Raw genomic sequence first — 17771 nt, forward strand, 5'->3', positions numbered from 1 at the left:
TAGATTGTACACAGAGCATCATGTGATAGTCGACTCCATTGTTGGGAAAGTGATGGTATTCCCTTTGGGATGGCTCAACTATGCCAGAAGACCATTTGACACTGGTGTTGTTTCTCTATTACAATTCACAGTGTATTTCCTAGTAACATATCTGTGAGTTGCAGTGTAGATTATGATGATAATGATTATGATTATAATTATGATTATGATTATGAGGAGGAGGAGGAGGAGGAGGAAGAGGAGGAAGAAGTGGTGGTGATGGTTGTGGTGGCTGTTAAGATTATTAACTTCTCACTTGCCGTTCTATCTACATCCATTACCTCCAAAAGACTGCATCCTTTATTCATAACTTCATGTAGCAAAGTCACCAGAGTACATTTCAGCAGGTTTCATCTGCTCATAATTTAAGCAATATACAAATATATCTATGCACTGCTTCCATTGCCAATGATTCAGGCACCTCACCATGTTGCGTGAAAGTCTGGCAAATGAGGTTCAGCATCCCATGACGCAAATAACCTAATCCCCAATTAAGCTGCGTTGATTACTTTGGAGAGCTGCCTAGTGTGTGGAGTGGGGAAGTCCATTCTTCATTGAAGAGAAACTGAGCTAAGAGTATAACACACTCAGAGAGGGAAAAATGTTTTAATGCTTTCCAAGACTACACTTTCATAAAGTCAGTAATGAAGTAACCTAGACCAGATACCAATTGTCATTAAACATTTCATCAAGAATTTGAAACCATATGTATAGAAAATTTTGCAATCATTGCCCAACAGGGTGTTAAGTTTTTCTTGAGAAAGGCCTGATCATAGAAATTGACCAGTTGCATGTACAAATAAATAACTCAGAGAATAAAGTGTAATTCAAACCAAATACTGGTATTAACATGTAAATGATGACATTTACTTAAAATACAAAACACCTGCACTTCTGTATGCAACTGCAGAATGTGAAACGGATAAAACCTATGAATATGCCCAGAAAGGAACAAACAACAGCAACAGAATACTGTATCTTCCAGGTGAGGTGATAAAGAAAAACAAAAATCAAGGAGAGCAACAAATCTTGAAGTTCCAGTTCAACGTCACCAGATTATGGCCTTGTCTGGTGGATCAGAGGATGACAGTCCTGATCATGAAGTTGTTACTGATGTCTGCCTGAGGGAGCCACTGTAAACTCCTCACTTTTACAATTTTCTGACTCTGTCAGAAATACATTGATGAAGAAAGAGAAAAGCATAACCCCTAACATGGCTGCTACATTATGCTCAAGGAAGAAATGAAACTGCTGGGAACAGCGTAGCTCATATGCTTGTGTCTGCTCTAAACAGATTTTAAGGATTCTGATTCCCCTGTGTCAAGAGATTAGTATCACTACAAAAAGTCAGTTGCTGTTGCAGTTTATGTACTGAATAAATTGATGAAACATTCCTCTAACTGCTCCAGCCCATTCCTTGTTTGAGTGGAGAACACCAGTGTAGTGGTACTCTACACTCTGGTACAAGTCAGATGAGTGTCCAGCATTCATCCATGATAGAATTATTGCTGAAACAGGCATTTGAGACTTAGTATCCACCAGTAATGAAGTTTACAACCATCCCTCCTCCAGCTATGACTCTGATTCATGGCATGTGACTAATTTTACCCCTTAAACATGGAAGGACCATAGTTTTCAGAGAAATTATTTTAGTGGTACTGTCATTAGCTATGTAAGAAAGATCTTGGATTATATAATCAGCTGCTGCCTTGTCTGTGTCTTAGAGTCCAGATAACTCCTTAGCCACTTTTAGTGTAGTTTCAGGAGATATTGTTCCAGCATCAATAACTTAAAAACCAGCTGGAGTCAGTTATACAGCAGGATTTCCTGCACAGGCAATTGGTTGTTTCTGAGACCTTGAAGTTTCTGCCATACCACTACTTTTAATGTCCTTGGACAGTTCCATATGTGGGACATGCAGAGACATCTACCCCTACATTTTTTCTGTTCTGCACCCCAGGAACTGGCAGATCATACTGTTGCAGGACTACTTAGGAATCTCTTTTGAGTGCCTTTTGGAAATTGTGCATATTAGCAGATATCGATGTGTTGCTCAAAGTGTGAAGCAAATAATCACTTTAACTTCATAGAAGGCTCAGAATTATTTGAGATCATATGATACTTTGGAAAAGAAATCACCTAAATATGTTTTTCCTAACTTCGATGATCTTTTTAATAAACATCATACTTCACCAGTTTGTATACTTACAGATCAATACTGGGGAATTTCCTCACCTGTCCTGTGGTTTTCTCTTATCATCTCTTTAGGGACTGCCTTCCAGAAACATTTACCGTTTGCAGTCTGAGCTTTGCATGATCCTGAAAGCATTGGAGCTGATGGGATGTATTCAAGGGAAGAAATGTCTCATCTATTCCAATTCACTTATCAAGAAAGAGGTTCTTTCATAGATATATTGAACATGGAAAATGATCCAGAAGGTGCAGTACCTCCTAGTCCTGCTACTAAAGCACAGAAGGGGACAGTCAGCTTTGTACTGTTGTACAGATGCATAAGAGAATGCAGCAAATGAAAACACCTATTGTGGTGACACTTGGTACTCTTGTATAGATGTGTAAGGGTATGCAGCAATTGAAGACACCTGTTATGGTAACAAAGTTGAACCATATGCCGTTCTTCTGTGAGCTCGTCAATTGGCATGTTGTTGAAGCAGGTTCTGCACCAATCAGAGAATGAGTGACTGGAGGTGAGACAGAAGAAGCAATAAGTGGCAAAAGCAACAATCTGACTGAGGCTTTCCTCCCTCCATTCCATAAGGTGCAATGAAGCCTCACTTACTCATCATCATATTGGGCGTAGACAAGCTATGCATGTCATTTTATTCTTGCAAATGACTGTGACATATTCATTTCAGAATGCCACAACTTAATGGACATGTTTTATATTCAGAACAGAGGACAAAAGTAAGTGTAAGAGAAAACCTCAATTCATTTTAGCTGACAAAGAGATGACTGTGTTGTGCATTTTGAAGTTTTACATATTTTCTGGGCTCTGTATAAAAGTTTTAAATTACGTTATCAGATGTTTTTGACATTTTATATTCTCAACCATACGTACTGCCATGTATTTAATGATGGTAAAGACCATGATGTCACCATCATATCAAGCATGTAAAGTGATGAAGTTTGATATCACCTCTAATCAGTGTTGTCAATACTCTGAAACATGCCCCTGAAAATGTGATTTTATAGAATTGTATAACTATTTATTGTGAATAATGTGGTACACTGGTTAAGGTGGTAAACTGGAATCACATTCAGGAGCAGTTGGTTTCAAATCCCTGTTTGGCTGCCCTCATTTATATCTTCTGTAATTTCTGTAAATCACTAAGTAAAATGCTGGGATAGGTATTTTGATATGGACACATCTGTGTCTCTGCTACCCCTCCCCCAGCCATCCAAATTTTTGTCCAATTTGAGCTTTTGCTGCCATATCTTTCCTCACAATAAATTCACATTTTCCTCACACAGACAAGTAAATATAACAGTGTGGTGGTTCAGTGCTGAAAAGTTATTGTTCAGTCCATACAAGTGTACAGTACATGAACAAAATCGCCAGATTTATCAAAGATTTGGTGCATATGGAGTTTATATTATTGCTAATGTATATCATGTAATAATAATAATAATAATAATAATAATAATAATAATAATAATAATCCATTTGACCATGACATAGTAGCCCAGAACATTTTATTAAATGTGCTTCTAGCTATGTTTATACCCATTTTTAACTCTGATGAGTCATGCTGTGAATCCCAGTGCCCTTTCTTGTGCAAGTTTAGTTTGTTTGAATGCTTTCTTTCTACACAATAAGTTTTCAAGACGAGATGTCTTATATGGTGGTTGAAGACTAACAGACAATGTAATACTTACAATGTTCTTTTTTAGTCTGAGAATGTTCACCAAGAAATAATTTTGTGAAATATGCTGAATAAACTAATTTCTGCATTTTTAAATTACATGTAGTTGTACTCTTGTGTACTACAAATATAAATGAAATAAGGCACTTCATTAAGTGTGGGTTGAGGTTTTTTAATTCTGATTGTGGTCTACTTGTAGTCCCCAAAAAACAGAACACTTTCAACTTCTTGTATTTCATTTTTGAGCAGATTGTAGTTGGTGTTGTTTCATGACAAATGGAGAACTACATGTATTGAGCCTTGTGAAAACTGCCATTGTTAACTTTGAACCATCTGTTTATATTTTCAGATTTTTCACAGGCTGCTTTTTGCTCAGATGAGTGTTACTGTTTTTTAATTCGTGTATTTATATCATTTGCGAAATGGACAGCATTTTATCTTGTGACATTGCAAACAAAAGATAATTAATCTACATTAGAAGCAACAAAGGACCAAAGATAGAACACAGGGGAGGACCAGGTTTTGCATGAGAATATTATGGTGCTCACAGTCAAAAATCTTTGCTGAGTTATGAAATAGTCCTAATAGTAATAATTTCTGATTGGTTGATTATAATACATCTTAACAAGATGAATGCAGACTGTTCAGTTGACAGCCTTTATCAGTATTCATATTCTTTGCCAATGACAATGTTTTTCTATACAAAATGTACATCTCTTCCTATGGCTTTTTTTAAATGCTTGTATTAATGAAATTTGGTGATCTCTTACCATTGTTTTGTCTCCTTTTTGTGAACTAGAAAATATTGCCGAGAAGAGAGAATATTGTCAATACTTTAATATATTACAAAGCTTATTTGAACAAAACAAATAAACAAACATGTAATATAGTTGACAGCACTGACTATTTGTTTTGAAGTTGTAGGATGAAACTGAATTTCATCAAATTTGTCTATGAATACTTTTCTTAAGAGTTTAAGGAACAATTCATGGCTTAGTTAGCTGCTACTGACAAATATGGCACAGAACAAGATTAAATGTACATTTAAAATGAAATATTACTGAATATATTTAACTTTATTATTGGTCACAGAGAATTTCATACATATTTTGATGCTACACAATGTAGTTCTCAGACTTTAGTGTACTGCCATTCTTGACAAATTTAACAAGAATTTAGTAACATTGCTGTGCATAATGATATAAAATATTTGTTTCAGGATCCAAAAATTTATGTGGAGATTATACTGGAAGTGTATAAGAAATACAATTATTTGGTTTTGACATCTTTTAAGAATGATGCGGGATTTGCTGCTGCTCTTGACAAAGCTTGTGGAAAATTTATCAATGGAAATTCAGTGACAAAACTGGCAAATAGTTCATCCAAGTCACCAGAACTACTTGCAAAATTTTGTGATTTAGTGCTGAAAAAAAGCAGCAGAATTCCTGAAGAAGCAGAACTCGAGGATACACTCAATCAAGTTGTACGTAAAATTCAGTTTTTTTCATGGAGTGATGCAAGCAAACATTTTGCAAATTGAAATTTTGCAATTATTGAAATTAAGCTTAAGTATACTGATTATCTAGAACAAGTCAGTCAGTTGTCTGAATTTGGGAATGGATATTATAAGTCCATTCCTCAAGTCGCAAGGCTATTTTTGTCATATGAACAGTGAGAAACCAATATTTTATATTTAGTTTTATCTACAGTAAAAGATAAAAATTACAAGGAGATATCTCAGATGTGCAGGTAGCAGTAAAGCAATCCCTCCCACCAGTGTGTACCAGCATATACTGCAACTCATTACCCCAGTCCTTCTTACAAGCTTCAATGATTTGCTGGTGCTGTTTTTGCTCCCATGTTTATCTCTGTACTCTGACATGCATTCAGTAGGAATACATGTGTGGGAAAGTGGCTTCTGTATCTCATAGCAGAAGATGGTTCTGGGCAGTATGGCTGCTAACTGATTGCTGTTGTCCAGTACTGAAATGACAACTGATCAGCTACATTGTTGCACATCTGTCTGCATTTTGCTATGGTGACTGTACTTTTCACAGAATTGGAATACACACTTAATACCTTTCATGCTTTAAAATGTGGAAAGCCCAGCACCAATATGATCTCTGTGATCTGAAGCAATGAAATTGCACACCTTGCCAGTCTTGCACTCAGCTACATTGCTGACAGCCAGTGCAGTATCTAGTGACATCCCAGTTAAATGAATCACTAAACTGCTCATGAGACTGTGTCAAGCACAGACTACCAATGAGCAGTTTTTCTCATGTATATGGTTGTAGTAGCAGTTGTTTGGTTTGCTTTTGCTTGCCTAACTAAGAAAATGAAGTACCCAGAAAACATGGTCGGATGTCAGTGTAATTTTGTATCCACACATATTAGTGTTGTTTGTGTTTAGTGTTGTTACCAGACATGGTAGGGTATAGAAGGGATGTGAACATCACCAGGTGTTGAGAGATCACTGTGAAGGACATGGAGATGCCATGTACTTGTGAGAGACAGTGTTATCAGCAGCTGACAGAGTTTGAAAGGGGTCTCGTTGTGGGTGTCGACCTGCTGGTCCAATCATGTAATATCCAGATTTGTAGAGCATTCAGATGTGGCAGTGGTCCAGCGTTTGACTGTATGGAAAGGTGAGGATAGGCAAACTTATCAAGACACCAGCTGACATCATATGGCCAAGAGAGGATTGCCATATTTGGCACCAAGCACACTGTAGCCCATTCATACCTGCACTGCTAGAACAAGTAATGGCCTCCTTGTAACATTGTGTGTCATCCCACACCATTGGTTGGAGAATAGCAGCAGCCAGACTAGAGAATACTGTCCCATGCATAGGCTGCCGTTAAAACCACAACACAGACAGCTGTGTTTGGAGTGGGGCTGTGACCAGGAAGCAGTGGGGTGTCACAGTGGGTCAGCTGTTGGCCTCGCCAGGTTATTCTGTTTCCTCCATGCCTCTCTGTTCCATAAGTGGAATGCACACACTTGTGTTTTGGAGGGGTGGAATAGGCTTGGAAGAATTGAACAAAGCTGTTATAGGCTGATTACCAGTAACGAAACAGAACTTCCATTTATACAAGTATTGGTGGAACTTGGTAATCCGATAGTTAAAGGTGAGTGCCTCTTTTTCATGTTGACTATAATTGTACTGTGCTTTGTTGAGAGTTTTTGAGGCAAAAGCAATGGACCTGTCAGATAAACCAATTCTGTGGGAGAACACAGCTCCAATCCTATAAGAAGAAGCATTTCCTATGAGAAGATGCATCCACAGCTAGCTGTGCAAGGAAACACATTTTGTAACATCCCAAAAAGTTGCTGGCAAATTACACACACCAAGTAATAGTATTTTGTGACCATTGTATGCAGACAAAACAGAAGCAGGCTTCTGTAGCTGTAGGCTACCAATCATTTTGGTGGTGTCTGTATTGATGAGGGGAACAGGTGCACCTATTGTTCTCTGAGCCACTTGTAACCAGACAAAAGTTTGTTCTTCTGTCTGGGGACTACAGCAGAGACTTCTGTAAAGCTGAATAGGGAGCATTGGTCAGTGTCAGCTGTAGTGGCAGTGACAATATGACATTCATTTCCTGAAAGTTATACTGAAGCCATGCACTCTGGCTGCCTCATAAACAGACAGTCTACATATGACCTTGCTTACCACACTGAAAACACTTTGAATTACACCAAGGACAAGCTTTTCTATCATGCCTAGAAAAAAACCAAGGATAAGCTTTCCTCACATTATTCTGAAGTACACCATGTGCACCATGAGACCAAAAAGCTTCACTTTTACTTTTACAGTTAATCTAAACTCTTTTTTTATTTGGTTTTACGTTCGCTTTAGACTGAATGCCTTATGCACTGTGAATACAAGAAATAGATGGTGACTCAAAATCAGTTGTGTCCACAATATTTTGAGACACTGCAATAGACAAAACTGTTTTCAGATCCAGATCTGGCAGTTTTAAGATAGTAGCATGAATGCGTGAATCTGACACATTCTGCGTGATCACATCATGCAACATAACATCACTATAGCCCAGGCCACAAGAACATTTAGACCTGAAATGTCTTGTTAGTCCTCTGAGTTCAGCAGTCCACTGTTTGTGAAAGATTTTTGAGGCTGCTGCTTTAGCTGGATGAATTTAAACTTCACTGCAGCAATATGAAGCTGAGCATCAAAATGTTCACCAAGCATATGAACAAGTTCATTGTAACTAACATCTTCCGTACCAGAATCAGAACACAATTTTCAAAATAGATACAAATGTGCACCATACCTGTAATGTTTTAGGTGCTGAAGTGGGCTCCCAGTTGCACAAGATATTCAGAGTAATCCATTTTGTTACTATTACACTGGGTGCAAAAATTGGCTGTGGTGCTGTTTGTTGTGATAGTAACATATTCATCTGTTGGATGCTGAGTAGGAGTCATTCAATATGTTGCACCTGAAACTTAAGAACTTCATTTAGAGACATTTCCCATGGTGACCCCATGGTGACACAGGCATGGCGAAATACTTTACAGGATATACAGTAAGAATCTGAATACCTAAGGAATAGTTTGGCCACTCACTAGCAGAACTCTACAAATAACCTGAAGGCAAACCAGGGTGGACTATGCACTGGAACTACATGTACTCATCACCACTGACTTTGTAAGCAGGTGAGGAAAGTCTTTGCAAGGGATGAGGCTTGTCATCATTTGTTGTGCCAAATGAATAAACACACATTTCCACTGTGGTGTGTTCTTAGATTTACTTCTGGAGGAGGCTGAGTGGATACAAGAACACAAACAAAATATTAGATCATGTTGTTGTAACTTGTACAACATGAAATACATAAGAAATTCTTCCAATCCATCTGTGGCATGAATCAGCAAACCAGTGTTTAATAGTATTCAGAATGAGATTTTCACTCTGCAGCGGAGTGTGCGCTGATATGAAACTTCCTGGCAGATTAAAACTGTGTGCCCGACCGAGACTCGAACTCAGGACCTTTGCCTTTCGCGGGCAAGTGCTCTACCACCTGAGCTACCGAAGCACGACTCACGCCCGGTACTCACAGCTTTACATCTGCCAGTATCTCGTCTCCTACCTTCCAAACTTTACAGAAGCTCTCCTGCGAACCTTGCAGAACTAGCACTCCTGAAAGAAAGGATATAGTGGAAACATGGCTTAGCCACAGCCTGGGGGATGTTTCCAGAATGAGATTTTCACTCTGCAGTGGAGTGTGCACTGATATGAAACTTCCTGGCAGATTAAAACTGTGTGCCCGACCGAGACTCGAACTTGGGACCTTTGCCTTTCGCGGGCAAGTGCTCTACCATCTGAGCTACCGAAGCATTAGTATTAGTTGAAAACAGGCTTGGTTGCAATTTTAGTTTTTTTATGTATCAACAAATAAGTAAAAAAAACTAAAATTGCAACCAAGACTGTTTTCAACTAATACTATGAAATACTTAACTTTGAATCAATCCATGTCCACAGGACTGTCTATGTGTATTTGTTACTGTCACTGAAGACTAATGTATCACTTGATACAGTACAAAATAATAGCCTCTTCTCCATATAGATCAGAGAAGTGGATCCATCCACTACATTTGAATTCGGCTGTTTTATTCTATGACATTCTGCCTTTTAGCGGTGTTTTTTTTCTGACGGACAATGAATGTTGGGTAAAAAGTTTCCAAGCTTTTTCCACTCTAATGTTTTAGTCATACATTCACCTGAAGATGTGGCTTTTAGTGCTACAAAACCAGTAGTGATCCAATAACAAAGGACTAAATACAGCTGAAGTGGTTATTAACCCTTTCACCGCGTGTTTACTCTCAGCGGCTCCCGTCCTGTGCGCGTTATTTTCACCCGATGCGTATATATACGACTGTAGCAGTCTACCGTTATTACTGTGATGAAAATGAGATGCAAAATACAGTATTGCCAGTGTAAATCATTTCCTTTTTTTAATCTTTGTTCAGAAAGTCTTATTTTGTTCAAAAAGGTACTTTATTGGGAGAAAAAAAATGCAAAACATATTACATTAGTAATACTTCAAAGTGTGATATCTCTCGAAACAAAAATTCAAACATAAAGGCACATTACAATTTACACAAATGTACCTTGTGTCACTTCATTTATCATGTTTTGCACATACAGTACATCTTCTCTGGGTGGCCTTCTTCTTTGAAGTTCCTGGGATTAGCGAGATAAAGTCGCACTCGGTTAGGCGTAAGGGATTGTCACCATCAGCCAATCTCCTTCCACAATGTCCCTCTGTTTGCAGTTGGTGGTGAATCTCTAGGATCTCGTTGATAAGTTTCTGTTGAAAATCAGATACTGAAATATTTCGTCCCGTTTGAGTTTTATACAATGCATGCACATTGAGCAGAGACAGATCCACCAAATGAAAAAATACTTTTCATACCATTTTACAGTTTTTCGTACAAAGTCTACTGAACTCAGCATCATGCCGCTCCTGTCGACGGCACCCATGTTTTCAGTGTAGCTTATGATGTAAGCTGGTTTTGTTTTTGATTCATTCGTGGTTCTGTCCATTTTGTCCGTCGCTGTAATTTCGCTTGTGTGAAGAGTTGAAAGCATCCTCACTTCCCGCAAATGAAAGTGCTGGCAGGTCGACAGACACACAAACAAACACAAACATACACACAAAATTCAAGCTTTCGCAACAAACTGTTGCCTCATCAGGAAAGAAGGAAGGAGAGGGAAAGACGAAAGGATGTGGGTTTTAAGGGAGAGGGTAAGGAGTCATTCCACTTCATAACCTCTTAGTTCATCCCTATGAAATCCCCAAACCACCTTCCCTACCCTCTGGCTCCTACCCTTGTAACTGCCCCCGGTGTAAAACCTGTCCCATGCACCCTCCCACCACCACCTACTCCAGTCCTGTAACCCGGAAGGTGTACACGATCAAAGGCAGAGCCACGTGTGAAAGCACCCACGTGATCTACCAACTGACCTGCCTACACTGTGACGCATTCTATGTGGGAATGACCAGCAACAAACTGTCCATTCACATGAATGGACACAGGCAGACAGTGTTTGTTGGTAATGAGGATCACCCTGTGGCTAAACATGCCTTGGTGCACGGCCAGCACATCTTGGCACAGTGTTACACCGTCCGGGTTATCTGGATACTTCCCACTAACACCAACCTATCCGAACTCCGGAGATGGGAACTTGCTCTTCAATATATCCTCTCTTCCCGTTATCCACCAGGCCTCAATCTCCGCTAATTTCAAGTTGCCGCCACTCATACCTCACCTGTCATTCAACAACATCTTTGCCCCTGCACTTCTGCCTCGACTGACATCTCTGCCCAAACTCTTTGTCTTTAAATATGTCTGCTTGTGTCTGTATATGTGTGGATGGATATGTGTGTGTGTGTGCGAGTGTATACCCGTCCTTTTTTCCCCCTAAGGTAAGTCTCTCCACTCCCGGGATTGGAATGACTCCTTACCCTCTCCCTTAAAACCCACATCCTTTCGTCTTTCCCTCTCCTTCCCTCTTTCCTGATGAGGCAACAATTTGTTGCGAAAGCTTGAATTTTGTGTGTATGTTTGTGTGTCTATCGACGTGCCAGCGCTTTCGTTTGGTAAGTCACATCATCTTTGTTTTTAGATATATTTTTTACCAAGGTAACGTTCAAGTAAAGTGAGAACAATGATTCCAGGTATTCCAACATTTACACCAAAGTCAGTTTCTTTTTTTACATCTGTTGGTGTATCCACATAAATAATAAAGTCAAGAATATAACCAGTTTCACAATCACATAACACAAAAAATTTTACACCAAATCTGTGGCGTTTGGAAGGAATGTACAGCGAGAAAAAGACCCGACCTTTGAAGAGAACTAAACTTTCATCAATGCACAAATTTTTAAAAGGATAGAAAGCACCTGGAAATACTTTTTGTAAGTGATCCACAATTCGACGTAATTTCCAGATTTTGTCATCTCCAGGGTCCTTACTGTTATCAGCAAAATGTAACATTCTAAGTAACAGAAGATATCTATCTCTTGGCATGATTTGCGCAAACATTGGAGTAGATAGTAACTGATCATTGGTCTAAGAACTGTTTATTTCATTTTTTCCCACTTGAGCCATCAGAAAATTTACAGCAAGGAAACAGTAAACTTTGTCACTGTGTTTTTCCATCGTCACAGTCTTGATTTTTCACTGGCATCATTGCAAAGGTGTTCATAATATAAATTACATTGCTCAGCTATGTAGCTCACAATTTATTGGCTAAAAAAAACTTGGAAGCAGTCGTATACAGTACATAAATCATCTAAATTGGCGATTTTGCAACCGAAACCACTGTTATCGAAATTATACACTTTAGGGTCCAAATCAGAGTCTTTCCATCTAAAATCAACTGTTTTGTGTCTCTTAGGAGATTTTTCAGGCAAACGCTCAGGCTCTCCTTCAGAATCAGAGAAAGAATCGATGATAACATCAAAATCTGGATCTGCATTTACTGGTTCAACATTTGTTGGTTCACAAATATTTTTTATATTTGTGGTGACAGATTTATCTGCCAGCTCATCATTGTCATTATCTGTCCACCCATAATCAGCTGGATTGGGCAAGATGATGTCCTTGTCATCACTTTGGTTTAGATTACTCAGCAGCTCATCGTCTGTAAATGGATGGTAACGTCACGTCATTTTATTCGGTAACGCGGAAACGGCCCCACACAAACTAGGTAATATAGCGATTCGAATGAACTCAGCAGAAAGAGAATTCAGCATTCAATAGTCTTTCAGGTATTTCCTAGTATTCCAACAATTGAACTGCATACTTGGGCAACAATTACCTCCGACTCGCTGGCCCAATTGTTGGTGTTATACGTAACTATACGACTGTAGCAGGGAACCGCTTCAAGTATTTTTTATAGCAAATAGTATATATACGTCTGGAGCACTGAAACAATTAGTGTATATTTACGTCTGGAGCAGTGAAACGGTTAATACCCAAGATGACTTTTCATAGCTGTGGTTGCCCCACCTACAAGGTTGTCTGCAATTAGCATGGAAGTTAGCCACTGAGTCTGTTGTGCCCACAAATTCAAGTGACCCATGTGGTCTTCATTTGGTTTCCTAAAACTGAACGAGACAGTGATACAAAAAATGGACATGAGATCCAACCTGAGCCAAAGGCTGAGCAGTGTCATGTACTGTCATCTAAGCAATGAGAACAACTGACACTAATAAATTGTATCTGGTGGGCCACTTGAATCTGACTGCACAACAGGCTGAATGGCAAACTTCAGTGCTAATTCATATGGAAATAATGCAACTTATTGAATTTTTTTTAACAGTTATTTCTCAGCTCAGTGTACCCTGCAACACCCATAGAAGCTTTTCAGACTGTTACTGACCATTCTTTGTTTATATGTTGCAATATTGCAAAATATACATCAGTTATTTTCCTAAAGCCACAGCATTCACTTGTTGAACCCAAGGTAAATTTTCTGGTATTGGAAAAATACTATCGAGTTTTAAATTTTTATATTTCCTTTTATTAGAGTTATCATCAAAAAACTTCCTGCATAAACAAATTTTCTCCTCCAGTAAAGTAACTGTAATTCATTAACAGAGATTCATCATATGATGTATCATGTGACTGCTCACTTCCTGAATGTATGAATGTTTAGTTTCAGCAGTGTCATCATAGTAATTATTCTGATCAACTTAAAATCTGGAGGCTGGTTCAGTAACCAGCACATCCGTTGATTTGATAGTTTCTGGTATCTTTAAATAAATGCAACATTGCAGCTTCTGCTGGGATGCACTTTAAATAACAACTTTAAATCTAATTTGAGAAAAAAGCACAATAATTTGACAATAATTCATAAACTTACTTGAAGATGAGTGCAGCTCCTCATTGTGTCAATTTTAACACATTCACATGATTCTTTTAGAGAAATAATACTGTGCCTTGCCAGATAGATGACAAAGATGGTATAGATGAGTAGCTGGCATCATAGTCCACCTAAAGTGCAAACTACTTATTGAAAGCAGCTCAGTTAGGGTGCCAAAGCAAAGCTCTGAGTTTGACTCATGTCGTCCTCTCACTCTGCTTCATTGTGATTTCAGAGGACAAGAAGGTATGCTCTTTTAGCCATATAATATATTGTTATACATGAAAGTACACTGAGCATTTTACTCTGTTTGTGTACTTTTAGGTTAGACATTCATTGTAAATCCATGGAAAAAGTGAAAGCTAGACAAGCAAGCCCCTGTTTAGAATTATCTCTACATCACATATTTGTTTCGTACCTCCAAGCTACCTGACAGATGTTTTGGCACTAATTTTCCTAATTTTCATGATTGAATCATTTACCCACCAAGAATGGAGGCATTAGTTAATTTCTTTGTATATCACTTGTTTTATTGTGGACCAAAATATCACTATAAACTGTTTCCCCTAGCAACCAGTTCACAGTACATTTGCACTCATATGAGGTTTGTTCTCAGTACTCAATCACAGTCTGGAGGAAAAAATAAATGGTGTACACTATTGATGACTCAGCCTTAGTGTGGAACAGAAATGAGTGAGGTATTCAGTCATAAAAATCTTTGACTGCATGCCGAGTAACGTAAAGAATTTAGTAAAATTAATTTCAAATGCAGATTAAAATTACAGCTACTTGACACCTCCTTCTACCCTACTGTAGAATTTCTGAGTGAGATTGTCAACATGTTGCTGTATTTTCTGCTGAGAAGATGTACTGTAATTGTATACCTGAGTAGTTCCATACTGTAACAAGATGTTGCAGTTATAATCTATGGAACATGCAAATAACTAATTTAGTGTTAGATTGGCTCTTTAGCCTGAAAGAAACTGTTTATTTTACAGTTAAATATATCATAGTATTGTATTTTCTAACAATGATTCAAGAACATATTCAGTATTTGGATTACTAAGTCATTTCACATAAATTTATGGTAGACAGTAGGCTCTAATGCCTTTTTGTACTTTATTAAAAATTTCATTCCAGAAGTGAAAAACATTTGGAAACATATTTTGTTTGTTTTGTTTTCAATTTCATATGGTACATACTGACTAATATGTCTCCTAGACATCAGTGAGTGTTAATTTTATTCCAATTTCTACAGATGATTGTCTTCAAGTACATAGAAGACAAAGATGTTTTTCAAAAATTTTATAGCAAAATGCTGGCAAAGCGTCTGGTGCACCATATGTCTGCAAGTGACGATGCGGAGGCATCAATGATCTCTAAATTAAAACAAACATGTGGTTTTGAGTACACATCAAAGCTGCAAAGGATGTTCCAGGTACGAAAAGATCTTCCTCTCCCTCCCTCCCCCCCCTCTCTCTCTTTTTCTCCCCCTCCCTCTCCCCTCTCTCCCTCCCCTCCCCCTCCCTCTCCCCCTCCCCCTCCCCCTCTCCCTCCTCCACCCCTCTTACTCCTCTCTCTCTCTCTCTCTCTCTCTCTGTCTGTCTCTCCTTTTTCAACTTGTTCTTCATTTCAGAGTAGCTTTATATTGTATTGTTGACAGATAAAGTTTGTGCAGTACCAATATACAGGAAGTAAAGAGACACAACATTGTAGTGTTGCAAGTTTAACTTTCACTTGTCGTATTGAAAATTGTTGTGGAAATGGGATTCACCTTACTGAAACTGTTATGATCTTTGTTATGGATTAACTGACGTGTTCAGCACCACTTTGCCAACTCACAACCAAACTGTCACGTTTCAACCATCTTGGACCTCGAACTACACTACAGATCACTCTCTCGCCACAGCATGCATTCCAAAAACTAATATAGACACGAAAGAAATAGTGTTCTGCCTCTTTCTGTTTGTGTACAATGACCTCACATTCCACATTATCATTATGCATTATGTTACAGGATGAGCAGATATCTGGTATCTGTAGGTGCAGTTAGCCCCTTGATACTGTCTTTGAAGGGAAGACTTGATTGATATGTGAAGACTAAGACTCAAAATCAGCTTCTGTGGAAATGAGAATCAGCTATATAGACTTGATAAGCAGAAAATGACTCAGTTGTCAAACTGTAGCATTGTATGAGGTGCATTCAAGTTCTAAGGCCTCCGATTTTTTTTCTCCAGACTGGAAAGAGATAGAAATATGCGCATTGTTTTAAAATGAGGCCGCGTTCATTGTCAATACGTCCCAGAGATGGCAGCACAGTATGGCAGATGGAATTTTACCGCCAGCGGCGAGAATGAGAACTGTTTTAAATACTTAAAATGGCGACGTTTTCCTTACTTGAACAGCGTGCAATCATTCGTTTTCTGAATTTGCGTGGTGTGAAACCAATTGAAATTCATCGACAGTTGAAGGAGGCATGTGGTGATGGAGTTGTGGATGTGTCGATAGTGCGTTCGTGGGTGCGACAGTTTAATGAAGGCAGAACATCATGTGACAACAAACCGAAACAACCTCGGGCTCGCACAAGCCGGTCTGACGACATGATCGAGAAAGTGGAGAGAATTGTTTTGGGGGATCGCCGAATGACTGTTGAACAGATCGCCTCCAGAGTTGGCATTTGTGTGGGTTCTGTGCACAAAATCCTGCATGACGACCTGAAAATGCGAAAAGTGTCATCCAGGTGGGTGCCACGAATGCTGACGGACGACCACATGGCTGCCCGTGTGGCATGTTGCCAAGCAATGTTGACGCGCAACGACAGCATGAATGGGACTTTCTTTTCGTTGGTTGTGACCATGGGTGAGATGTGGATGCCATTTTTCAATCCAGAAACAAAGCGCCAGTCAGCTCAATGGAAGCACACAGATTCACCGCCACCAAAAAAATTTCGGGTAACCGCCAGTGCTGAAAACATGATGGTGTCCATGTTCTGGGACAGTGAGGGCATAATCCTTACCCATTGCGTTCCAAAGGGCACTACGGTAACAGGTGCATCCTACGAAAATGTTTTGAAGAACAAATTCCTTCCTGCACTGCAACAAAAACGTCTGGGAAGGGCTGCGCGTGTGCTGTTTCACCAAGACAACACACCCGCACATTGAGCTAATGTTACGCAACAGTTTCTTCGTGGTAACAACTTTGAAGTGATTCCTCATGCTCCCTACTCACGTGACCTGGCTCCTAGTGACTTTTGGCTTTTTCCAACAATGAAAGACACTCTCTGTGGCCGCACATTCACCAGCCGTGCTGCTATTGCCTCAGCGATTTTCCAGTGGTCAAAACAGACTCCTAAAGAAGCCTTTGCCACTGCCATGGAATCATGGTGTCAGCGTTGTGAAAAATGTGTACGTCTGCAGGGCGATTATGTCAAAAAGTAACGCCAGTTTCATCGATTTCGGGTGAGTAGTTAATTAGAAAAAAAATTGGAGACCTTAGAACTTGAATGCACCTCGTATAGTTATAAACACTGTGAATTGGTCAGGGAAACAAATCTAGAAATTATAAAATTTGTTCCCCCAACTTTAGTTGTGGTCTATTTCAGCAACCATGTTCAGTAATGTTTTACATAATCGAGAAAATGTAAGATGACCGAGAAAGATGGCTGAATGGATAAGACACTAAACTCACATTTTGGAGAGGTGTGGTTCAAATCCCTGTTCAACTATCTGGAACTACGTTCTTTGTGGTTTCACCAAGTTACTTAAAGGCTGTGGTGAAGTTCTTCATCCATATGTGCAGTACCTTGTCCTTGATCTCTAAATTACCTTGTCATTGGCAGGACATTCAACGCTATCTTTCATCTGAAACATGATGAAATAAATATAGGATACAGATGTACTTTCTAAGCTGCTACAGATCAAAGCACAACTGAAAGATGACACAGTGTTAATGTC

The 17771-nt window shown here is 39.0% G+C and overlaps 1 protein-coding gene across 2 annotated transcripts in view; it reads left to right on the forward strand.

The window, feature by feature from the left end:
* LOC126469949 (cullin-1-like) overlaps positions 1-17771 on the forward strand; it is a 233353-nt gene that overhangs the window by 179705 nt on the left and 35877 nt on the right. For both annotated transcript variants that reach the window (XM_050097359.1, XM_050097358.1), the window contains exons 10-11: positions 5140-5403; positions 15077-15256. In XM_050097359.1, the coding sequence (XP_049953316.1) occupies positions 5140-5403; positions 15077-15256 (444 nt within the window). The remainder of the gene's footprint in view (positions 1-5139; positions 5404-15076; positions 15257-17771) is intronic.

The sequence above is a fragment of the Schistocerca serialis genome, chromosome 3, assembly GCF_023864345.2.
Source record: "Schistocerca serialis cubense isolate TAMUIC-IGC-003099 chromosome 3, iqSchSeri2.2, whole genome shotgun sequence".
NCBI lineage: Eukaryota > Metazoa > Arthropoda > Insecta > Orthoptera > Acrididae > Schistocerca > Schistocerca serialis.